Raw genomic sequence first — 26,429 nt, forward strand, 5'->3', positions numbered from 1 at the left:
TACAGAATTCTATATAATTGTAACCATTATGGTCAGATTACATAGGTTAGCTATTAATTATGTTTTCCTCTTATGAAAACTAGAGTGCACAAATGGCTTCATTTCCCTCAGCAATTAGTAACATTTTGCCATCACAGCAAAACCAAATTCATTTTTATTTGGAGCAGTTTCAGCAATAAGAAAGAGAGCAAAAGAAACCCCTTACAAATTCTAGTCTGACAAAAAAAAAGTTAAATTGATGTCAAAAAAAATAAATAAATTCTTCAAGGCTCTAAATTCAGAGGCTCACCATCTATATTTTTCTATATATTAATAATAATATATAACTGTTCAGCTAGATACATCAGTGGTCTTTAATCTGTGTTTCTAGGGAACTGTTTGGAAATGTATGTAATTGACAGTAAACAACTCAATAAAAGAATTCATGATGATGCATATGTTTCCATAAAAGACACAGACCACAGAGCAGACATAGGATGGTTGTTTTTGATACTTTCTAGAAATATGTTCAAGCAAAAATTTGGAGTCTAAGAACTAAAGCTTCAGAGCTTCAAGGCAATATCTAATGCCAAGTCTCAATGTACACTTTGCTAGTAAAGTAGTCATTACATTGTTTCAGTCCAGCATGATATTTCCTTAATATACTGTAAGTAGTGCTCCCTTCCCCAATTTTATCATAACAGCAACTCTTTGGAATAGATTTGGCTGACAAGAGTGACTGGCTGAAGTCACTTCGTGAATTTCCAGTGGTGAAGATAGACTTGTTATACTGTACCTGAATCTTTATAGTCCTAATCTATACTGCTCAAAAAAATAAAGGGAACACAAGATAAGACATCCTACTATTAAATACAGTACATTGTGTTGTTTAAGTGTTCCCTTTATTTTATTTTTTGAGCAGTATAGTTCTTACATTATATCCCAATAGTTCAGAGGTGTTAACCTACAATTCTGTATATTCTCATGCAACAAGGTCATTTGAAAAGTGAAAATTACAATTTCAATCCAGAAACATCATGCTGGGGTCCTTGGTACTCTCTGAGCTTGTTTGTTTTCTAGCAGACTCAGAAAACATCATGAGCTGTGGTGGCACAGTAGTTAGAATGCATATTGCAGGCTAATTCTGCTGGCTGCCAGCTGACTGCCAAAAGTTCGAATTTCATTGGCTCAAGGTTGACTCAGCTTTCCATCCTTCCAAGATCAGTAAAATGAGGACCCAGATTGCTGGGGGTAATATGCTAACACTGTAAACTGCTTAGAGAGGGCAGTAAAGCACTGTGAAGTGGTATATAAGTCTAAATGCTATTGCTGTCGGTGCTGGAAAGAAGTGGGGTGATCATGTCAGAGGATGAAAACTCCTTAATTTCACAATTCATGGACAGACTTAATCATAGTTTCAGATAAAAAATTGTGAGCATCCTAGACCAGGAGAAGTCCAAAAATGCTAAACAATTCCTGAAAGCCTGGCACTCAGACATCAATGGGCACATAGAGATAAACAACAGCTCTATATGACACACTAAACAGACAATCCAAAAGCCCCAAAGGAAACAAAAAGACTAAAACATATTTTCACCAGCAACAAACTCCTTAATAAGCAGAGATTAAGACCCAGATTAACACTAGAACAATAATCAAGAAGTAAACAGTACCCGAATCAAGGAACTACCAACTCAGATAAACAAACTGACAGTAACTAAGAGCCTAATCAAGGAACCACCAAGAACACTCCTACCAACTCTAAGAGGGCTAGCCTTTAGACTAGTATATAAAAGAGAGCAAACCCTGCTCTCTTTTAGCACTGGTGATATTACCTAGGACCCCACAATTCAACCCTGAGCTACAAATATTCTTTTGTATTGGTACATCATTGTAGAGAAGGACATTTCTTTTATATAATGCATTATTTTATAATTGACAGAGCTGATCAACAACAGTAAGGTACATGATTGAATAGAAGCATTCAGAATGTTGAAAATCAATATTCCCATGTTTTGGTTGTAATGAACTATCAGTCTTGAATGGTCCTATTTAAAATCATATCTCCTCTTAAATGTGAATTTCTTTCAGGAATCTTCTGCCAGGTTTTCTAATGGAATATTGTCTTCAATTGCACTGCAACATAGTACTCACCAACTATGGATTGCAAATGGCAGTGGAGCAGAGATATATAGAACTTTCCTTTGAGTTAACTTTTTTCAGCTATTTGTCTATGAGATTGCTAATATCTGAATGTTTCCTTTTTATCTTTATTTTCTCAATTCTACTTGAATCACTATTTTTTTGTATTATGAAGAATCTCCACAAAATGCTTTTCATTAAAGCATGTAGCTAAAAGTTCTCTTGAATTTTAATTAATAAAATGTGGTGCACAAATATATCTATAATTCCAAATGTATGTTTTGAGTGCCTTCAATTCTTCTGCTTCCATCCACATTTAAAGAAGACAAGGGATTTCATATTGTTTGGAGTTGCTGAATAAAGTGTCTGTGATATTTGACTGGTAAAGTCTAGGTAATAACAGATGTACTGCTCCATTTTTCATGAGCTAGAAAGCAGGCAAGGGTCAGGGTTTTAATGAAGCCAGAGATAAATGGAAAAGATGATCTCAGTCTCAGCAGCAACGTCTGCACAAATGATTCACTTCCAGGCATGTCTCTGTTTTTGACAGAATATGGGCCAAATGCCATTGGGAAAATTAAATTATATGTAAATACAGGGCCTTTTTTCCTCATAGAACGCTCAGAATAGCGTTCTGGCACCTTTTTTTTGCAAAAAAAAAAAGCTCCCTCTATTGGCTTTCGAAAGTCTATTGCAGGGGTAGGCAATCTTGGCTCTTTTTTATGACTTGTGGACTTCAACTCCCAGAAATCCTGAGCCAGCCATGCTGAGGGGAAAGGGAGAGGTTTCCAAGCTAAGCCATGCTGGCTCAGGAATTCTGGGAGTTGAAGTCCTTGAGTCATAAAAGAGCCTGCATTAGAGGAGGACATTAAAATTATTTACAGGGTTACTTCTTTAGGAACTAAACTTTTAGAATCTAAAACAGCTAATTAAAAAAGCCAACAGGAAAGAACCTCACATTTTTCATCTGCTTCTGTCTTTTGGAAGGTAAAATTAGATAACAAAATAATCTATTTCCTATGTTAACATCTCTGCAATGAAATCAATAAAGGTAACAGGAAAGAAATGAGAAACATTTTTCTCAACGTAATATGTCTAATTTAGCTGATGCTAGAAAAAAAATAGTATCTTGTACATACTCTTGAAAAATATTTTGAATCTATAACCATCTATTACAACTAACCACTTTAAATTAAACAATTCTTAAGAATGAAATATTCTTAATTTGGACTTTACTTTTACTGTTTGGACTGTTGTGTGTTTTTGAAAAAATAGATTATTTAGAATCTAGTTATGTTGCACTTCAGTCTTTAAATAATTAACCTAGTATATAGATAACAATATATGATGTTTTCCATGGTGAGCTTAACATCAATAACAACATTTATTAAAAAGGCTAAAATAATTTCTGGTGGTATTATCTGTACATTAAAATTTTGTTTAGTTACAATCTTTCACTTTTCACATTCTGGACAACCAGTGGTCATGTATCCTAGCAAAAGATGTTACATATGTGCACAAGTGTAGTCAGTAGCATATGCCATTTTAAAAATATCAAACATGCAAAGAAACAAAAATAAGTCCAAAATATCTGTGTTAAATCCAGAAATGCCAACTTTGCAACCAATATTTCTCATTCATAACTATGGCACCCTAAGGATACCTGCATACATGCAAATGCTTCTCTGGGATCAGTAACGCAGCAGGGATTGCTTTTTCCTTCCAGTAACAGATTGCTGGGAAATAACAAATGTGGCCTTGAGAATTCCAATGTTTGTTCCAAATTTTTCTGGATGTGGTTGGAAAGAGGCTAGAAATGCCAGCACAAATACATCACATTTGCTGAACATGCACATGCAACTAATTACAATCTTCAATTATATGTGATATATCTAAAATGAGATGGGCTGTCTCAACTGCAACTTGCAAACCATTCCGTTTTGCGGCAAAACAATCCAGGACAAGCTGATCAGCAGAGCTTAGAAAGGACTCATTAACACAATTTTTGGGAAGGAAAGAAATAGAAGGACAGTTTAACATCTTCCAGTTTATGTTATTTCACATCTTCTGGGAGTTAAGTCCATGAGTCATAAAAGAGCCAAGGTTGCCTATGCCTGGCCTATTGGCTTTTGAAAGCCAATAGGAATTGCTGCTGAGCACACCAAAAGACCCGGCTGGCAAACGTTGCACAGGCAAGTTGTCTGCAGCGAAGGCAGGAACTTTGCACCCCTCCCTGCTGCCCAACTACACCATCTCAACTAGGTAAGTAAGATATTATTTGCAAATAGGATGGCAATAAACAATTTAGGCTGCATTTACATCAGGGCTTTTCAACCTTTTCAGAAATTGTACCACTTTTAGGACATGACAATATTCAAGCACCACCAGTGCTTAACAAGGTGTCAAAAACTTGATGACTAAAAAAAGGGGGGTGGTATTTTGGGTTTCATTGGTTAGATTCATTTATTGTTATAGAAATGGCTAGTTTATAATATAGAAAAGCAAAAAGTTGAGGTTCAATGTTAATGCTTCCTTCTACTCCTGTAACAGAGGAAGTCAGAAGTCAGTGCCTTTTCTTTTTCCCTTCTCCCCCTCACTTTTCCCTTTTTCTCTCACCCTTCACTCACAAAAGCCCCCCCACTCACTCACAGTTTGCTCACAAAAGCCTCCAGTCACTCTCACTCACTCCTCTGTCTCTTTCAAAGGCACCTCGTTCAGTCTCTCCCCCACTCCGTCTCTTTCAAAGGCCTTTTGCTCGCTCGCTCACTTACTGCCCCATCGCTTCCAAATGCCATTTGCTCGTTCACTCACTCACTTAATGCCCTGATGCTTCCAAATGCCATTTGCTCATTCACTCACTCACTTACTGCCCCATCACTTCCAAACGCTTCCAAACGCCACTTGCTCGCTCACTCACTTACTGCATTTGGAAGCGATGGGGCAGTAAGTGAATGAGTGCCAGTGCCGGAGGCCATCAGCTGTTAGGCGCCAGAGACCACTGCCACAAGGAACACAGCTCTGGGTCGGGGTTCGGAGCAGCTCTGGGTGGTGGCTCAGCAAGGGGCCGTGGTGTGGCAACTGCGGGGGGGAATCCCCATGGCGGCTATGGGGAGGGGAATCCCCGCGGCATGTGGCTCTGAGCCACAGGGGCAGGGGTGCAATGGACGGGCAGCAACACTGTAGCAAGACACCATCATCGCTCCCAGTGATAGCACCTCCGAGTTCCAGCACTTTTTTTTTTAGAAAAAAAGCACTGTGTAAATAATTCAGGCCCACCCCAACATTATAAGCATATGATCAGAGGCAGGGTAGAATCATAGTAGCCAAATGTGTACTTATCCAAAGTAATTGAAAGAAAAAATGATTTAAGGTTGGTACAGTGAAAACAGCTTGCTTGCCCACTTTAAGAAGTATATTTTGGGGAGTGAAGAGGGGCTTGAATTGTCTTCTCTTTCATAGTGCCATCTGCCCCTGATGCTTCTCCTATGCAAATCCTTAGTTTTTGTTTAGAATCAGGATTTTCGGCTTCCAGTTTTGTGCAGTAGCACAAGTAGCCAAGGGATCGCAGGGCATGGCAATATTCGAGTATCACCTAGCAAGGTGTCAAAAACTTGATGACCAAACAAAAAAAAGTGTTCACAGTTGCAATTGCACTGAAATGACATGACCATTTTTCCCACTTACGACCATTGCAGCATCCCCAGGGTCATGTGATTTATATTTGGATGCTTGGCAACTGATTAATATTTATGATGGTCACAGTGTCCCAGGGTCATGTGATCCCCTTTTGCAACTTTTTGACAAGCAAAGTCAATGGCAGGGCTGCTGATGGCCAAGTGCTAAGGTGGGACTTCCTTCCCTCCCTCCCTCCTTCCCTGCCTCCTTCTTTCTTATTCCCATCTCCTTCTGAAGGAAGAATTTGATACCCCCCTCCCCATATTTTCCCTCTTCTATATATTTATCAAACAAGGAAAAGCCTCCAGAGACAGAAAAGACAAGCTGCTGAGTGAACTAACTTAAACAGGTGCATTCCCCTTTAAGAATTAACTAAATGGCTAGAAAGGAAAGTTAAGGAGCCAGCAGCCGGCACTTAAGGAAGAAAAAAAATGTAGTAAATACTGGCTGCCGGCTAAGGCAGCATCCCCAAATGGCTCCATTAAGACTAAAACATATGAAGAACGGCTGCAGGACTTGGGTTTGGCTAGTCTAAAGAAAAGAAGAAATAGGGGAGACATGATAGCAGTATTCCAGTATTTGAGGGACTGCCACAAAGAAGAGGGGGTCATGTTATTCACCAAAGCACCAGAGTCAGGACAAGAAACAATGCTTGGAAACTGATCAAAGAGAGAAGCAACCTGGAATTCAGGAGAAATGTCCTGACAGTGAGGACAATTAACCAGTGGAATAGCTTGCCCCCAGAAATTGTGGGCGTTCCATCACTGGAGATTTTTAAAAAGAGGCTAGACTTGTCTCAGATGGTATAGATTCTCCTGTTGAGCAGGGGGCTGGACTAGAAGGCCTCCAAGATCCCTTCTAGCTCTATTCTATTCTATTCTAGTTTACAAATATAGACTTGTCTAGTCTCCTAAGATTATATCGAGCACTCTTCTTGTCTCTAGTCCTAAACAGCTCATTGTAAGTTCCCTGACCTTCTGAAATGACAATTCATGTGGAGTTTTACAGCTGCATTTATTTTATGAGTGAACAGTTTGGGAGGAAAGATATATACCTTGAGATAAGATGCTGCAAAGTTGTAATGGAAAATCATTCCAATATTACAATATTTGATGATTTGGCTCATTTTATTCTACTTTGCTGCAGCAAAAGAAATCTTTCTTTTAAAAAAATATAGTTATTAAAGCCTTGATCTTGGTAATACTTTTTTTCTATTCTTATTAAATTTGTGTTAGAATAATTGCCTGCAGTAAGTATATGTTACATAGGCTTCAGCCATAGGATTGATTTGTTCTATAGCACCTATGTCTGCTACATTGCTTGAATAAATAATATGAGATCTAAGTAGGGATTTAATGTAACTTAATGAACATTGATAAAAATCAAGCTCAGTGTTGAAGTCTTCATGATTCATGATTACTGAAGAAGCTTTTACTGCTTTCTTCCATAGATAGACAATCTGTGAAGTTCTGATATTGCTGACCTTCAATTTTCAACATTTCTTAAAGAAGCATGATTTATTGTGAGGTGTGCTACATAACATCTGGTGGACCAGTTTGCTTACATAGTGTGCTTGTAATTTGATTTGGAAAAAAACCCCCTTCTTTAGCATTTAGGTATTGCATTGTTATAGCTTTTTAAAGAACCAGTTTAGTCTAATGGATAAAACATCAAGCTAGAAAGCAGAAGACCATGAAGTCATGTCTCTCTTAGCCATGAAAGCCAACTGGGTGAATTCAGGCTAGTTACTCTGTCTCAGCCCAACCCAGCTCACAGGGTTGTTGTTGTGGGGCAAGAGCAGTAGGAGGAAGTACTAGGTATGTTTGCCATCTTGAGTTATTTGTAAAAATAATAAAGACAGGATATAAATAATAAAATAAAATCCAAATATTTACTTGTTTTAATGTTTTAGCAATCCACCTAATCAGAAACCAGAATGTAGAGAGAGATAGCATTCCAAAAAGTAGGGATGATGCTAGGACAAAAGCTAAATTTTATTTTATTTATATTTAAAATTAATTTTAATTTATGTTTAGTATAATTGTTCTGCCACCCTATATTTATGAATTTTCTTTTTCTGTTACATCCAAAATTATAATATGGTAACTGTAATGTATTGGGCTTTGTCTTACTTAAGAATATCATGTGGGGTTAATTTCTGGAAGGTTGCTTAAGCAGGGAAGCTGGCTAACAGCTCCCAGCTTCTCAGACAACCCATCTCCAGTGCTGCCATTGGCTGCTTCTTGGGCAGCAATAGGTTGCTTTAAACCTATTGGCTGCCACCTAGAGGCTAGGGTATAAATTGCTGCATTCGTAGCCCTGTTCCTCAGTTCAGTTCCTGCAACAAATAAAGAATGATTCTTGCTGAACTCACTCGCCTCATCTCGTCAATCAAGCATCGAACCCAGTATATAACACTGGCGACGAAGGTGGGATCCTTCTTCTCCAACAAAACTGAGAGTCACTAGGGGAGAGGCTGAACGTACCTGGCAGGAAAAGCAATTCCACCAACACCACGATCAGCCTAGCACAGCCACGCTAGCGACCAAGCGCCCAGAAGACCAGTCTCTGGGCATACGGAGGAACAGGATAAGAAGACGTCGAGTCCCAGCCGTGAAGACCAGCAGAAATGGCAAAGGTCAGAAAGCTGGAAGAATTTGATATAGCTCACCCAGAAAGATGGTCTTCGTATCTATCTAGGGTTGAGAACTATCTACGCGTGAATCAAGTCACTGAGGACAGCCTGAAGACCACTATGCTCCTGTGTGTGCGCGGCCCAGCCACGTTCAACATCATGGAGAACTTGTTTGCACCAATGCCATTGGAGTCTGTAACGTTCGCAAACTTGAAGAAACGGCTCGGCGACCATTTCCAGCCCAAGCTGTCGGTAATCGCTTGGTGCCACGCATTCGAACAGAGGGTTCAGCAACAAGGTGAAACAGCGTCTGAATTCATCACGTCGTTGAGGCAGGCTGCACGCCTGTGCCAGTTCTCCGATGTAGAGGAGATGCTTTGAGACTGGCTTGTCTGTGGTCTCCGGAATCAAGAGTTACAGCAAAAACTCTTCGCCAAAGAGACTCTGTCATTCCCAGATGCACTGAAAGAGATCATGGCGGATGAAGCTGCCGGTGGGGCCATATGAGCCATGCGGCCCACCAAAACAGCCCAGCATGAGGAAGCCATCCACCATGAGAACGCTGAACACGGGATGACCCAGAAGACAACACAGAAGTCGACAAGCTACAAAGACACAACGACCAACAGTGTCACAGCGACAAGCAACAAGGGGCGATTTACAAGGCAGATCCCTTCCTTAGGTGCCAAGGATGTGGCGGCCACCACCAATGCATGGACTATAGGTTCTGGACAGCCTGGTGCCAGGACTGTGGGAAGACTGGCCACATTGCGTCCATCTGCAGAGGTCGCCAGAGGGAGCAGCAATCGAATCACCAGTCGGACATTCCAATTAGGAGAGGTACCGGGGGGCCTGGGCAGTATAGTATAGGGTTTTGCTCCAGCCACAGAAGCATTTGCCGCACAGGAGCTCGCCGCCCTATTAAGCCGAAGTTTAGACTTCAGGTAGAACTGCAAGGGGTCCCTTGCAAGATGAAGCTGGACATGGGTTCAGCCGTATCCATTATTTCACTTGAGACATTTAATTTCATCTGCAATCGCAGCAAGAGATGGACCAAGCTGAGGTCATCTGACATTATACTAACTGACTTCCAAAATGCCAGAGACACAGTCAAGGGTGAGGCCACACTGGACGTCAAATTTAAGGGGTTTTCTGGGCACCTGGACATTGTCATAGTGGGGGGTCAGCGAACAAGCCTGATCGGGCTCAACTGGTTTGATGCACTAGGCATCCAAGTAACCAGAATCAACCGTACGCAAGTCGCGAGTCTAGAGACAGTATGCGAGGAATTCGCAGATGTGTTTGACTCAGGTCTGGGGATGTACACAGGCCCACCAATAATATTTAAACTAGATCCTACTGTAGTACCCGTCAGGATTAAACCTCGTAGAGTGCCATTTGCTCTTAAACACAAGATAGACGCTGAGTTAGATAAACTCGTAGAACAGGGAGTACTGCAGCCAGTAGATGGGGGTGAATGGGAGACCCCAATCATCATGCCACTAAAAGCCAACAGGGAGGTCAGAATCTGTGCCAATTACAAATGCACAATTAATCGTGCACTCAAACAGCATGCGTACCCGGTACCAGTAGTAAGCCACATCCTGGCATCCTTGCAAGGTGGTACAATTTTTGCAAAATTAGATATGGCTCAGGCCTACCAACAGCTTCCTGTTGACAAGGCCACAGCCGCAGCACAGACAATTGTAACCCACAGGGGGGCGTTTAAAATAAAATGCTTGTAATTTGGGGTCAGCGTAGCCCCTGGCATTTTTCAAGGCATTATGGAGCGAACGTTCAAGGGCATTCTGGGGGTTTGCCCCTATTTCGATGATGTGCTCATCACCGGTGAGTCCACTGAGGGGCTGGCAAGGAGGCTTAGAGCCGTCCTCCAAAGGCTTCGTGAAGCAAGCCTTAAGCTTAAGAAGAATAAGTGTAGTATTGGAGTCCCTTCAACTGAGTTCTTGGGTTTCCGTATTGATGCTGATGGCATCCACCCTGCTGAGTCAGAAGTAAAAGCCATTCAGATGGCACCCAGCCCCAAAATGAAAGGAGAGCTTCAGGCTTTCCTAGGCCTCCTAAATTTTTACCATGCATTCTTTCCTAACAAGGCCGCAGTGGCAGAGCCGTTACACCGGTTCTTGGATAAAAATACTGCGTGGAAGTGGACTAGTGTTTACGAAAGAAGCTTTCAGAAATTGAAGGCTCTAGTGTCCGTCAGTTCTATGATCACTGACTTTAAGGAATCGATGCCGGTATGCCTTGCGTGTGTGATGCATCGCCATATGGGGTGGGGGCTGTCCTAAGTCACTTGGAGAGAGATGGGACTTAAGTCCTGATTGCCTTTTATTCCAGGACACTGTCCTCCGCTGAGTGTAATTATGCACAAATTGATAAGGAGGCATTGGCCATAGTAGCTGGAGTAAAAAAATTCCACGACTACTTATACAGCAGGGACTTCATGGTCTTCACAGACCATAAACTGCTATTGGGGTTATTCACTACAGACAGACAGACAGACAGACAGACATCTTATCCCCTAAAATGTTAAGATGGTCCATTTTTTTATCGGCTTACCACTTTAAGCTAATTCACAAACCTAGCAAGGATATGAGCCATGCAGATGGCGTGAGCAGGCTTCCACTGCCTCAAATTGAGCCAGATCCAGCCCCAGCGGCCCACGTTTTGTTCATTCAGGACCTGTCGGAGTTTCCCCTCCATGTGGAGGACATAGCCGAAGAAACAGCAGCTGACAAAACTCTAAGCAGAGTGCTATCTTGGGTCCACACGGGGTGGCTAGAAAAAAGCCCTGGCCTGGAGTTCCAGAGCTATTTCACAAGGAGACACGAGCTCTCAGCTCATAGGGGTTGTATTCAATGGGGGAACAGGGTCATTGTTCCCACCTCATTAAGGGACAGGGTATTGCAATTGCTTCATGAAGGTCATCCAGGTATTGTTCACATAAAAGCTTTGGCACGAAACTATTTATGGTAGCCAGGATTAGATAAAGCCATTGAAGTTCACAAGTACATGGGTGTTACACGAGTCAGCAGTCGAGGCCTGAAATGCTGCATGCTCCTGTCCACAGGTGGGAGGAGATACACACCCCCTGGTTGAGGAGTCATATAGACTTCGCTGGGCCCTTTTAGGGGCAGCTCTTTCTTACAGTGGTCGACAGCCACTCTAAATGGCTGGAAGTTATACCAATTGCAAATATGACTACTGCTAGGACCATCCAGGTGCTTAGGAAACTCTTTGCAACGTACGGGCTACCGGACGTTGTAGTGTACGATAATGGGGCCCAATTCACTGCGGCAGAATTTCAGGCTTTCCTGAGGGCAAACCTCATTAGGCATGCGACATCGGCTCCATTTCACCCATCTAGTAATGAAGTAATGGGCAAGCCGAATGAATGGTGCACACCATGAAAGAATCACTGAAGCACATAGTGACTGGGGACTGGCACCACAGACTGGCTGACTTTTTGCTCTGCCAACATTCCACACCATGCATGGCAATGGGCAAAAGCCCAGCAGAGCTGTGCTGGGGGAGGTGACTAACCATGAAACTGGACAGGTTGCACCCAGACCGGGTGGCAGCAGAGGCCTCTCGCCCAAGACCCCTGAGGGGGTTGCAAGTGGGTGACGGGGTGTGGGCTGGAACTATGGGCATGGGAACTTGTGGGTGCCAGGGAAAATCACCAAAATGTTGGGCCCTCTCTCATATGGAGTGGGCCTAGAGGGCAGGCGAGTCATTCGTTGCCATATTGATCAGCTTAGAAAGCGTTTTCCAAAATGGCCACAAAGTGAGGACTTCATTCCAGGTCCCATCCACAGGCCGCAAACCGGCAGCCAGGCCAATCAATCCATATGCTCTGAGGTCCCAAGCAGTCAGAGCAACGGGGAGATGTTCGTAGGGGGGCAAAGCCCAGGAGTGCGACATGGGGCCCCTGATGGAGATAGTCAACCAGAACACTACAGCCGCTGTGCTAACTCTGTGGAAGGATTAGACTCTGGGGTGGGCCAACTGGGAATGGCCAGCCAGAGAATTCTGAGTCAGCCAGACTCGCTTGAACATATGGACCCTGGTCTACCCAGCCCGGTGGGCAAGTTGGTAGACCGGAGAGTGCCTGGCTCTCCCAGGCCTTCCACGAGGGTTCGCAAGCCTCCTGCGCATTTACAAGATTTTGTTCCAAAATAACTGAGCTATAATGTTATATGTGTCATTGATTGATGCTAGCCAGGAGAGCCTCTGTATTAGCAAGTACGGAAATATGTGTACATTTGCATAGTACTTCTGTATCTCTGTAAAACTTTATCTTTATCTTTACAGTATCTTTATTAGACTTATATACAGCCCTTCTCCCGTAGGACTCAGGGCGGTTCACAAGGTTTTTAAAATAACAATACAACAATTACAAAAATTAAGAACAGTTAAAATGATTACATTTAGACCTTGAATAAATATAAAAAACCCAATTAAAATCCAATTAAAACCCCAATTAATACTCTCAGTCCAGGCCAGAAAGCTCAAAGAGCCAGGTCTTCAGGTCCCAGCGGAATGAGCGAAGGTAAGGGGCAGTCCTAATTTGTAATTGTAATTGCTGTAATCATTCCTTTGTTGTTATAATGTGTGTACATTCTAGGGGGGAGGGGTATAATGTATTGGGCTTTGTCTTACTTAAGAATATCATGTGGGGTTAATTGCTGGAAGGTTGCTTAAGCAGGGAAGCTGGCTAACGGCTCCCAGCTTCTCAGACAACCCGTCTCCAGCGCCGCCATTGGCTGCTTCTTGGGTGGCAATAGGTTGCTTTAAACCTATTGGCTGCCACCTAGAGGCCAGGGTATAAATTGCTGCATTCGCAGCCCTGTTCCTCAGTTCACTTCCTGCAACAAATAAAGAATGGTTCTTGCTGAACTCACTCGCCTCATCTTGTCAATCAAGCATCGAACCCAGTATATAACAGTAACTATTTTTGAAAGTCTTGTCAATACTTTTTCCATGACTAATCTGTCTCTGGGGAATCAAACTGAGAACAAGACGAGCTCTAGGCTAGCTAGTCTCCATCATGTTTCATCCTTTTTTATTAGATTACATGCCAGATGTTGAAAATGTTTTTGTCATTGCAAACTCTGGAATTTCTATTTGTTTTGAGTCTGTTAATATCAGAACATTGCAACTGCATTACTTATATCATCTGGAGTATAATGCTGTAGAAGAAGAAAAATGGTTGAGATTTTAGCAGTAGTCACTTACATCATTACTATAGTCTATTTTTGAAAATGTAAGGAAGACATTGAGATTTCTTTTACATTTGTTCACCATAAAGAAACATATATAGAGCACAATATGACTTATCTGGATACTATTGATGCATGGGTTAAAGACATTTTTCTAAAAACTTTATGACATTTGGAGAAATCAGTGCTTTACTCTCCCCACACTCCATCCCACATATGATAAAATGCATACATCTGTCAACATAATAAAGCTTACGTTTATTGAATTGGCATCCCTTTTCACATTCAAATTATATGCAATATACTTTTGCATTCAGATGGGAGAAAGGTAGTGAGACAAACCCCAGTAAACTCAATTCTCTTTACACCTTTTTAAAAAAACATCATGAATTAATACTGCCTGAAAAGTCACTGGGAACACCAAGTTGACAAAAGTTCTTGAAAACGAACAGATCAAGATCCTGCAGAACTTTCAGATCCAAACAGACAGAGATCTGGCCCACAACATGGTTGACATCACTATTGTGGAAAGGAAAAACGTCTGGTTCATTCATATTGCAAAGCAGTTGATGCACAAGCTGAACAGGAAAAATGAAATATTGTAAATTGCAAATTGAGGCTGAGGGATTGTGGAGGAAAAAATCAGTGTTTGTACCAATAGTAATAGGGGTCCTTGGAGAAATACCCACAGGGCTGTCTAGATACATACATTTTGAACTTATTAGACCTGAATATTTTGACTTTGCAAAAAACCACCCTACTCAGAACTTCCTATGTACTCAGACATTACCTTAACAGCTCTTAGGCCCTTGGTTAGGACTTGAACCATTTTTATCTGTTCCAGACTGAACTGAATTAAAAACTAAATAATAACAATAAAGCTCTTCCACTTAGTTACGTGACTCTAAACAGGTTTCAACATATTTCTTTTGAAGAGAATGGTGCTTTTCCTTTAACAAATTGCCTTACTTTTCTTTAATACAGAAAGCAAAGAACCATGAATGCATGTTCTTAAGCTTGAATGTGGACAAATGGAGATTATATTATTTTATCAGTAGAACTGAGAGATTCTGTAAGATATCAGTCCAAGGGAGAAGAAGAATCTCATGCTGTACACATTTATCTGTTATCTGAATGCAAGTGCTTGGCATTGTTCTGCCTTGGTCTTTAGAGTTCTTCAGATTGTCCTGAAGCTCCCACTGACTTTCCACTTTAAAAAAGAGAGCTTAAATACCGGTGCTATACAAGAAGTAGGGAAGCTAAGAAGAAAGGTTCAGAAGGGACTAAAAAGCTGGGTTTGCACTGAATCCTGTGCTTGTTTTTGTACATCAGAGAAAACCCAGTGAGGGACAGGCTCATCTCAGCAATAAAGTCCAAAGCTTCCTATATCAAAAATAGTTTCTCTGAAATTATTTTCTTTCATTAAGCCCCCTGCCTTTGTTTGGGTTTAGAGCAGTGTTTCTCAACCTTGGACCCTTGAAGTTGTGTGGACTTCAGCCTCCAGAATTTCCAGCCAGTCATGCTGGCTGCAGAATTCTAGGAGTTGAAGTCCACACATCTTCAAGGGGCCAAAGTTGTGAAACACTATGCTAGACCACCCTTTCTCTAACAGGTGCCCTCAGAATTCCTGGCTTGTGTGATAATGCCAGATGTTGCAGTCCCTTTACATCTGCAAAGCATCAAACTAGAAATTTGAATGAAAATGGACCAGCATAATAAAAAATCATAAAAACAAAATGCAGGTATGGACAGCCCTTTAAGCCTGCATTATTATTTTTTCTTGCACACTGCCTAGTTCATGGTCTGGCCACTGACCCATTTCTTTATGTACATATGTACATTTGTTGCCGACTACATACAAATAGGCAGCAATGGCTAGTAAACTCTTGCAGTAAGTATTAATTTCATGCATACTGTACATTTTCTTCATGGCAGTTGTGGTTGCCATTAATAAAACTGAAGGTGATCATGGACTGCTGGTTGGTGCTCTTGAAAGATGTCATCTGGGTGGTACTTCTGGCTGTACTCTGGGATCGAATGAGAAGACGGGTTTTATAACAGGATAACTGGTGATTAAACTGTTTCCGAAAACTTTTGCTGAGCAAATACAAGGCAAAAGGATTTATGCAAGAGTTAATAAATGCCAATATTCGAGCACAAAGAGAAGTGATAAAGTGCAGGACTGATGTATCCACCTCTGAATAATGATATGACCGATATAAGTAGATGATATGGTTAGGGAGCCAACAGAAAGCAAAGATACAGACAAAAACTAGCACTGTCTTGGCGAGGCGTTTCCGAGATTCCATCTGAAAAGAAAAAAGAGATATTAGGTCAACAATATCAAAGATAAGATGGAACCCTATGTTTAGTTTTAGTTTCAGTTTAGTTTCATTTTAGTTATCTAGTTATTTAGTTATCTATACATGGATGCTCACACTTACTTCCAGTTCTCTTGGGTCATTCATTTATGTATTTTCTTAAAGAATAGCTTTTCTTTTGAAATTGGTCATTCTAAATATTACTCGTGCTCTGCACCCCTGATTACAACCATTTGAAGTCCCATCCAAGTACTCATGTTCTATAGAAACATGGCTTTTATGTCCTTTGTATTTTAGGACCACATTGTAATGTAATTATGTAGGCAGAGGTCTACATAATCTGACACAGACTACCTTTTGAAATTAGTGCTTCATTTTAACTTTTACTAGTTGATACTCAGCATGAGAAGCAGCCATGTTTTCTGCATTCAATCTCATTATATGCTACAAGACCAAATGCTAACCCTCATATCAGTCACTTATTGGCTGCTATTGTACAGTATGCCAAGCTTTACTGCGAGGGGCAGGGTAAGTATAGTTCAGCATGTTTAGTGATGGCAGTCTTTATCTTAACCTGACACAAAAACTAGGCATTACACCAAATCATAACATGATTTAGTATATTTTACACCTATGTTTAGAGGTTCCTTTGTGGTGGCAGCTTACCCAGTCAGTGTGCTCCCAATTACTTTTCCATAATGAAAAGAATCACAGAATTTGTGAAAAAGCCACCATAGTCATTTACAATTTATAGGCCCTCACTAGCTATTTCCCATATACAGTATGCTAGCCCTTTCCTGAAGTCAAGAGTTCAAAACTATTCTTTATATATGATTTTTATGATATTTATAAGCATTATGAGCAATTACTGCCACAAATGGTTCTCTCCTTGCCCTGTATCCACTCAGGTATATATAGTATAATGCAACCATGATCATTTTGATTTGATTTTCATCTCCCTCTTGTTTTATCTGGTATTCTTTTGTTCAAGGTTGCATTTCCTACTTGATGCACTGTCTTGAACAAAAGAATGCTATTGGGGATGAGGTCAGCATTGAATACTATAGAGACTCCCACATAGCAATTAAGAGTCACTTCAGAGGATGGATACTACATGAACCAAGGTCTATTGTCATAAATTTCAGGATTGCAAAACTCTCCTTTGTCATTTTAAATTGAAATATAATACTTTCTTCTGCTAGCCTCAGAGATACAACTGTTTTTGAAAATGGTCATGTCAGAGGGAAGTACTGCATACAGCTATGAATATAACAACCCTGATGGCTAATGTGGCATGTAACATAATGACAAAGATGCTGTGGGAAGTCACACACCCCCCCAGAGAAGGAAATATTTTGGTGGAATATTAAAAAGGACAGAATATTATATTTCCCCAAAGGATCTCAAAGGCAGAAAAGCAGGCCCAGTTTTTCTTAATAGCCCCAAGCAGAAACTAGGCAGAGGCCAGGTCTGTAGAAATGCAGATTTGATAATCCTATTCAGAAAGGTTGGGGCCAGGAAGCTTGGAGCTGATGAGATTAGAAAGACAAAGACCCCTAAAATCTACATTCCCCCACCCAAACTCTAAAAACATGACCTTTATGACGTAATAGGATTAACTCACCACCATCAGAATACCAAAGGGACATGCTCAAAAACTCAAGTCAAAGTTCATGCCACAGGAACAGGAAACAACCTCAAACACAAAAGCCCAAGAAGGTATAAAAACCCACCACTCCCAGCTACATGTGGTCAGCTTTCCTAGAGCCACATTTCTCTCTGGCTCTGCTGTTCAATAAACTACAACCTTCTTTCTAAAGCAGCCTCCTTTTTGTTTATTCCTGGCTTGGACTGGACACTGATGAAGATTTTTCTTTCAACAGTGCCATTGTGCAAGAGAAACCTAGCTTTTTCCTATTGCACCATCATCAAACCAGCCTCTTCTCTTAATGCAAGAAGTATTAATAGAAATGAGCATTTGTGAATCTGAAGTCTGTAGAGCATGATGAGAAATAAGCTCATGTAGCTGTGAAGAAATGAAGATTCTTCAGCAAAATGGGGGAACAATTTCCATTGAAAGTTGATTCCGTTGAAAGCATGGTGAATAGTGAGTTGACTCTCTTGACTTATGTACACTTTCTCCCTTAATTGACACCAGCACTCAGAACCAGCTGATTAAACAAGTAGAAACATTTTTAATTTTTTAAGGAGGCTCAAAATATGTAAGAAAACAACAGCTGCCAGTGATTAGCCAATCATTGGAAGGAATAACAACATAGAAAATCTGTAGCAGCCTCCAGAAACCTGGTTTTTGCAGTTTTCTTTTTAATGAATGCCTACGGTACATAAGATCAACATATTTTTAGTCTCCCAAATGCATGTTCCACCACATATTTATAGTAGTTAAAATAGGGTGCTAGATTATATCAGTCCATATTATCCAGATAGCTAACAAAGGGCTTCATAAGCCAAAAATGTACTGTATTATATAAGTAATACTGGACAATATATTATACCATATAAGGTATTATATGAATGCTACTAAGTGTGATGGCCATGTTTACAGACACAGAAGCACTGAAATTTATTGATTCATGTAAGAGGACATACTAAGGATAAAAGCGTTCTGGTGCTTCCCATTCCAGTATTTATGAAGTGACTGGAATGATTCACAGCCTTTTGTTTAGAGTTAAAATTCTTTGTAATTAATGCATACTTAACCTTCTATATAATTAGTTATATTGCAATGAAACATTTATTACAGCAATGAAATGTAAAAATAAAAAAACAATGTAAAGAGGGAGGGAGGGAGGGAGGGAGGGAGGGAGGGAGGAAGGAAGGAAGGAAGGAAGGAAGGAAGGAAGGAAGGAAGGAAGGAAGGAAGGAAGGAAGGAAGGAAGGAAGGAAATTAAGCAAGGGATATGAATGTGATTGTTCTGCCACTGCAATTATAGATCTTGGATTTATGCTGGAAGGTGACACTGTATCTTGCAACTCCATCTAGACTTGGAGATGAGAACAGAAAAAATCGCTGTAATGAAAGCAATTCATCTCTCAGCAAAAAAAAAAAGGGGGGGGGGGCTAGAAAGTTACCAAGGTACTACGGAAACTTGTTCATTCTAGTTTCCTTCCAACAATGGGCAATGATTGTCCTTTTGAAAATAGCAGCAACTCATTTTCCAATAATCATTCAAGCATATAATTTACAATTCATTCTTATACAAAACATACTTAAAGTGCAAATAGGTCCTAACATTAATTTTCAAATTTCAAACTGCTAGGTAACTATTTTTCCTATATGGATATTGGCTGTTTCATCACTAAAAATTGCTGGAATGAGAAAATCAGCAGTATCTTCCTTGCTGTTCTAAAGTTCTTTTTCCATATCTCATTGTCCCTTATGCATCTGTAATGAAAGGTAGGAATAGAATAACCAGAACAAAGAAGTCAACACCCATCACCATTCTCATTGAGTGAATAATTTGCTGGTTTGCAAAACCATTCTGTTTTGATTGTGGTATGACTATTCAGTCAGACAATATGAACTATGCCTCTTCTGCTTTTCATCTATCTCTCCAAATGGCTGGAAGGGTTTTCAAAATTTGGAAAACTGCTAGAAGCAACAAAAATTGCCCAGAGTTTCTGGGAGTCAGGCAGGATACACAGGGTATATAATATATTATTATGGTTAGTAGCATAGTCAGCCAGATGTTCACACTGTATTGGGATTTTTATCCACCTACTGAATCCTTCCCAAGGACCTAAGATAGGCAAAAGTAGTTGTTTGATGGAGTTAAAGGTATTCTTGCAAGATAAACTGTTCTAAGTAAGGCTGCCTTTTGCAATTGACTAGTGGTGATTTTGTCAATGTTGATGGTGTTCAAGTAGTGCTTTAGATCTTTTGGAACTTCACTCAAGGTGCCTATTGTTATTGGTACTATCTTTGCTTTCTTTTACCATAGTTGTTCTACTTCTATTTGCAAGTCTTTGTATCTTGTGATATTTAGAATAGAATAGAATTGGAAGAGACCTTGGAGGTCTTCTAGTCCAGCCCCCCACTCTAGCAGGAGAACCTATACCATCTCAGACAAGTGACTGTCTAGCCTCTTCTTAAAAATCTCCAGTGATGGAGCACCCACGATTTCTGAAGGCAAGCTGTTCCACTGGTTAATTGTCCTCACTGTCAGGAAGTTTCTCCTTAATTCTAGGTTGGTTCTCTCTTTGTTCAGTTTTCAGCCATTGTTTCTTGTCTGCCCTCTGGTGCTTTGGTGAATAACGTGACTGCCCCTCCTCTTCTTTATGGCAGCCCTTCAAGTACTGGAATACTGCTATCATTTCTCCCCTATTTCTTCTTTTCTTTAGACTAGCCAGACCCGAGGCCTGCAGCTGTTCTTCTCCAGTTCTTTCTCTTCTATTCAATTCAGTTCAAATGTATTACAGCCCTAAGGTCAGACACAAACAAAATATCAAATAAGAGAAATATCACCTCCATATCTATCTCTATCATCTCTATCTATATATCTGTATCTATATTTGTCTATGTCTATGCAGTGGTGGGATTCAAATATGTGAACAACCAGTTCTCTGTGTGAATGCCACTTCCAGAAGTCTATTCTGGGCCTGGGCAACAAAAATTAACTACAGGTTCTGCCGAAGTGGTGCGAACCGGCTGAATCCCACCACTATGTCTGTGCTTATCTCTGTCTGTCTCTGCCTCTATCTCTCTATGATTTCTATCTATCTATCTATCTATCTATCTATCTATCTATCTATCTATCTATCTATCTATCTATCTATCTATCTATCTATCTATCTATCTATCTATCTATCTACCTACCTACCTACCTACCTACCTACCTACCTACCTACCTACCTACCTATCTATCTATCTATCTATCTATCTATCTATCTATCTATCTATCTATCTATCTATCTATCAATCTATCATTCTCATCTGCATTAGTGTGCATAAGAGAAAAACATTAATAATGGAGTCATAAATAATCAAGAACACAGTAACTAAAATAAATACAAATAAAATACTATTATAAGATGCCCCAATCCCAGTGTATCATACAAATGGCAGCACAGAACTGGGTAATTTGTGAGGTTATTTTTTTAAGTTGTCTGAGATTAATAGCATAAATAGAAATTGCACTCCCTACCTGGAAATTTCTTCAAAACAAGAGACATCTTCTATTCTGCTAGGTACTGCAACATCCACTATTCAGACATTTTTCTCTATTTTGTCAACAATTATTAAGTCTGGGGGTTTATGTGGCAGGTGCTTGTCTGCTTGAATTCTGAACTCCCAGAGTACTTTAGCTTCTTCTTGTTCTTCTCAACAATATTAATTGTAGCTTTGATGAATGCACTGCTAAGTGCAAGTTGACAAATGTAGAACTGTTTTCAGAAATGGAGGGAGAATCAGATAATTTGGTGGGAAGGAAGTGGATCAGTGATTAATGTATCTGCATTTTCATTCATTTTCCATATTAATATTGGGGGGAGGAGAAGAAACCCAGGATAGCACTATGAGAAATACATGTCCATTGGACATGTAATGAAGACCTAACCTACAGCATCCAAAATGGATGAGAATCAAGCATAACAAGCATAATGTGGTAAAACTATATATCCATTCTTTGTTCCAGACATAGTCTTCACCAAAATGATGTCATCCCAATGTGTTTGATGGTTGTGTATGCTGTCTGGAATAGTTCAGAACCTCAATAGAACTGAAGAAACTATTGTGAGTATCTGGGTACAGCATAGTTTTCATGTTAAACTATCCTCAGTTTGGAGTTGTGTAATTTTGATGGTGTGTACGGGTGTAATGGGACGTGGTGGCTCAGTGGGTTAGGACGCTGACCTTGTCGATCAGATGGTCGGCAGTTTGGTGGGTCAAATCCTGAGTGCCGTGTAACAGAGTGAGTGCCTGTTACTCGTCCCAGCTTCTGCCAACTTAGCAGTTCGAAAGCACGTAAAAATGCAAGTAGAAAAATAGAGACCACTATGGTGGAAAGGTAACAGCATTCTGTGCGCCTTTGGCGTCTAGTCATGCCAGCCACATGACCATGGAGACGTCCTCGGACAAGTGCTGGCTCTTCGGCTTTGAAATGGAGATGAGCACCGGCCCCTAGAGTTGGAAACGACTAGCACACATGTGCGGGGGAACCTTTACCTTTACCTTACAGGTGTAATAAATCAAACATGACATACCTGCTTTCTAACCTGAATAGTTCCTTCCACTGGTAGACTGTAAGCACTCCGAATCAGTTTTTTTGCGATGAAATAATAATATACTGAAATAACAGATAGGGGGATTACATAAAAGATGAGAAAGGAAGCCATGGATTGAATTTTTGGATGCAGTTCATTGGTATGTGGGTAAGGTGTGCAACTAATAAATGTTTTATTAGTGCCCTTGTCATAGAAATGATGTAAATCTGAAAACACAGCCTCTGGAATGGCAAGCAGCATGGAGAAAATCCAGATTGTAGTGGCTTTCAAACAAATCTTCAGCAGGGCATGTGAAGCTTGGATGTCCATTGGTCTCACTATGGCTTTATACCTAAAGACAAGAGAAAGAGTTGTTACTGACCAGATCAGAGGATTTTTACTAGGACAGAATCATATTGAATAGTACTTTTTTAATAAAATGAGTACAATTTTTTTTGTGGGGGGGAGGAGATGGTTCCTTACAATATTAAAGCAGGATTGCACCTTCTGCTGCATTTCTCCACCCTAGACTTTGAATCTACAGTATATTGAATTGTAATATCTTTTTTGTTGAACGTGAATGATGGCCATTCATTTACAAAGACACTAAATCTCCTATGGAAACTCTGCAGAAGTGAAATTAGAGATGAGGATAGGATCCTAAAAATAATTAATGGGCAAATTTTTTCAAAAATTAAATAAAAATTACAGGAAATTCTTGAGCTGCAAATATGAACATGAAGAGTTAATCCTTTCTTTTTCCATAATTAATCTCCATTGAAAGGAAAGCATCTACTTTTGTCAGTGGCACATTTTTTTTCTGTCTGCACATAATAGTTTAGATGTTTGCAATAGTGGCAAATATCTGTATCTCAGGTAGGATAAGAGTGAAGATTCATTCTCCAAGCTTATGGGTTGGTTTCTGAATGTTTCATTACTAGGCTGGGTAACATCTTCAGCAGAGATTAGGGGATGTCAGTGTTCTTCTGTTTATAACAGCTTCTGCTGTGTGTGTGACAAGCGAGGGTCTGTGATGGGTCATGTATGAGTCATCAGTGAGTCTTGTGATGGGGAGGCTACCTCAGTCAGGGTCATTGGGAGGTGGAACGGCTGGTGGGAGGGGGGCTTGCATTGGTTGGTTGAGGGTCAGTGCTGTCGCTGGTTGGCTGTATGGTTGATTTGGATTCTGAGGAGTTTGTAGGCTAGTTGTAGGTCAATGTGTCTGTTGATAGAATTGCTTATGGAGTCCCAGGCTTTGATGAACTCATGAGCATGGTGGCTGATTTTTGTGTTGCTCCATTGAACTAGTGCTATATGGAGTTGGTGTGGGTATAGATTAAGGATTTGGGATCGTGGCTTCCAGTTTTGTGCAGTAGCACAGCAGCTGAGGGATTGTGGGGCTCTGCACCCTAAGGACAATTTCTGCCTGAAGTCACCCCGTAGAGGCGATAAAGAAGGGGGAAATTCTGCTGAGTGCGGAGAAGCAGCGATTGATCTGATCGGTCTGGAAAAAATCTTCCAGAAACCAGCAGTTAAGCTAGCTTAACTTCAGAGTCTAGCCCAAGCTACAAGCAGCTGAAGCCCAAAAGCACTATTTTAAGTTGACTGTAAACAACATGTTTGGAACTGGGTAAGAACAGTGATTTTCTCTCTTCTACTTGATAATTGATTTCCTGGGGGGGGTACCCCAAGAATCAAAAAGCCTCCAAAAGTGAGAAGGAGGGGGATCTTTGTCCTATCCTCCTACAGATGGAAGCAGTGAATTAAACCTTTAAGTGGGGACAGAAATATACTGAAATGAAATGAATATAAGACCTAAATCTGGATAAGTTTGAAATTGGTGGAATGTGTTAAGATTTCCCTTTAAAAATCATGTAAATAGAAGAAAACAATTGTTTATTTTGAAAACTGAAAAAGAAACTTGTGCTGACATCTAGTGGTGGATGAAAATACAGTAGTTGCTTCAATAATGGCAAAGCCCAGGAAAAGATAACTTGTTTTTGGTGACCTTCAATGTCTTAATAACAGAGAACAGCTGTGACAAAAGAAAACATCTTGAGCTACCTACAAAGCAAGAATTATAAACTTTAGAATAAAAATTGACCTTTCTGGATTACAAATACTTATTCAACTGTGACTTTAAAGCTTTCTGCAGAGAAAGAAAAACCCTGATTTTTTGCTAACATGGAAAACCAGAGAAAGAATATACCAAGAAAAAACAAATACTTTCCAGTAGTTGATGTATGCTACTTTGCAACTAATTCAAACAACAATGATCTCAAACCACGAGGAAATTAAAAATGACTTTGAAAATATAAATGAATATATCTTCAATTTAACTTTACAACAAAAAACTGATGGACCAAAGAAGAGAGATTTAAAGATACAATTTAACAACAGAAGGAAGTATGACTCAACCCAGCTGGAAAAAAAACTTACAGTAAATAATGGATATCGAAAAGATAACTTATACTCTAAGATCACAAAATAAGTCTTTTTTTTAATTTATTTTATTTTTCACAGTTCCTTTAATATACCACAAACTAACCAATGAAATATAAACATTTTTTCAAGTATTTAACATTTGTTATATCAGTAATGCTGTAGGTATTATATATCGTCATACATAAATACATACACTTAAGTTTGGGTGCTGCTCGTCCATTTCCCCTTTCACTGTATCCACCCTTCTTCTCTCTCTTTCCTCTTCTCTACTTTCTTTCTCCCTTTCTCCTTTCTTTCCTACTTCCCTCTTCTTCCTCTCCTTTCCTCTTTCCCTCACTACTCCCCTCCAGTTTCTCCCTTCTCCTCCTCTTTCCCTCCAACCTTCCTACTTCCTTCCCCCTCCTCTCCTTTCTTCTCTCCCATTCCTCTTCCGATACAATTCAGGGGTGATGTCCGAGCAGCTCCTCTCCCTGGATTTTCAATGTCTATATTAGGTATGGTAATATCCTTATCTCCTCACGTCCATCTAAATTAGTGTTAGCTGTCTTTTAAGCATATTCTCTTTTTCACCCACTCGTAAAATTTTCCCCAAATTTCATAATACTCTGACTCTGTCTTATCTTTAATCATCATTGTTAATCTATTCATTTCTGCACATTCCATTATTTTCCTGATCACCTCTTCTTCTGGAGGAGCTTTCAGTGCCTTCCAGTTTTGTGCAAACACAATCCTAGCTGCAGTGGTTATATGAATAATCAAATATGTGTTCTCTTTACTATATTTCTCTGGTAAAATACCCAACAGGAATATTTCTGGTCTTAATTCTACAGTATACGTTGTTGTGTCATCTTTTCTATCCATGATTTAATTATGTTCCAATAGGTTTTAGCTTCTGTACACGTCCACCACATATGATAGAAAAAGCATGGTATTTGATGGCATTTCCAAAATTTCATAGAACTGTCCTTAAACATTTTAGCTAGTTTTTCTGCAGACATATGCCATCCGTAGAACATCTTGTACATATTTTCTTTATACGCTGTCACCATTGTCAGTTTATAGTTTCTTTCCCACAATTGCTGCCATCTATCTAATTCAATCGTATATCCAAAATTTCTTGACCATTTTATTATTGACTCCTTAACTTGCTCCTCCTCTAATTCCCTATATAATAAGTAGCTATACATTTTTTAAATCCATTTTTAAAGTATTTCATCTAACTCTGTTCTCCCCAAATTAAAACCATCTATTTTAGCATCTTTTTCATATCTAGATGGGGAACTATGAAAACTTAAGAGACAAAAAATGATAAGAGAAATTAAGAGTGAATGAAAGGGGAAAAAATTCAATGATATGGAGGGGTGAAACCTTCCTATAAAAACATCTCACCTGATTTGCCTTTTGTTCCTACAACAACATCCACAAAAGCATGAGAAGACTTTTTGTTTCAGAGAAACATATTGATCAGGAAAGATGTCTGGCAAAAAAAAGGCTAGAGTGAGAATCAAGAAATTAGATGATGGGATCTATCAGAGGGAATATTTGAAAATTAAACATCTGTTTGAATATGGTTAAATAAATAGAAAGATTTTGCATATAAATGAATTTTTTTAAGAGGGATGAGCCCTCAAGTAATATAGTATTTTTTTCTTTCTTTTTTCCTTTGTGTTTTGTTTTTTGACATAAGAAATATAAAAATGTTGGGATGGTTTATATAAAGGAAATGTTTTAGATATTTAAGTGAAATTGATCTTGAGAAAACTTTGAATG

At 39.8% G+C, this 26,429-nt stretch overlaps 1 protein-coding gene across 1 annotated transcript in view; it reads right to left on the bottom strand.

The window, feature by feature from the left end:
* GRPR (gastrin releasing peptide receptor) overlaps window positions 1-26,429 on the bottom strand; it is a gene marked incomplete at both ends in the record, with an annotated part of 60,019 nt that overhangs the window by 19,984 nt on the left and 13,606 nt on the right. Inside the window, 2 exons of the mRNA XM_081326373.1 lie at window positions 15,586-15,980; window positions 22,215-22,566. Coding sequence (XP_081182499.1) covers window positions 15,586-15,980; window positions 22,215-22,566 — 747 coding nt within the window. The remainder of the gene's footprint in view (window positions 1-15,585; window positions 15,981-22,214; window positions 22,567-26,429) is intronic.

This window comes from Vipera berus (genome assembly GCF_964194415.1).
Source record: "Vipera berus genome assembly, chromosome: 4".
Classification (NCBI taxonomy): Eukaryota; Metazoa; Chordata; class Lepidosauria; order Squamata; family Viperidae; genus Vipera; species Vipera berus.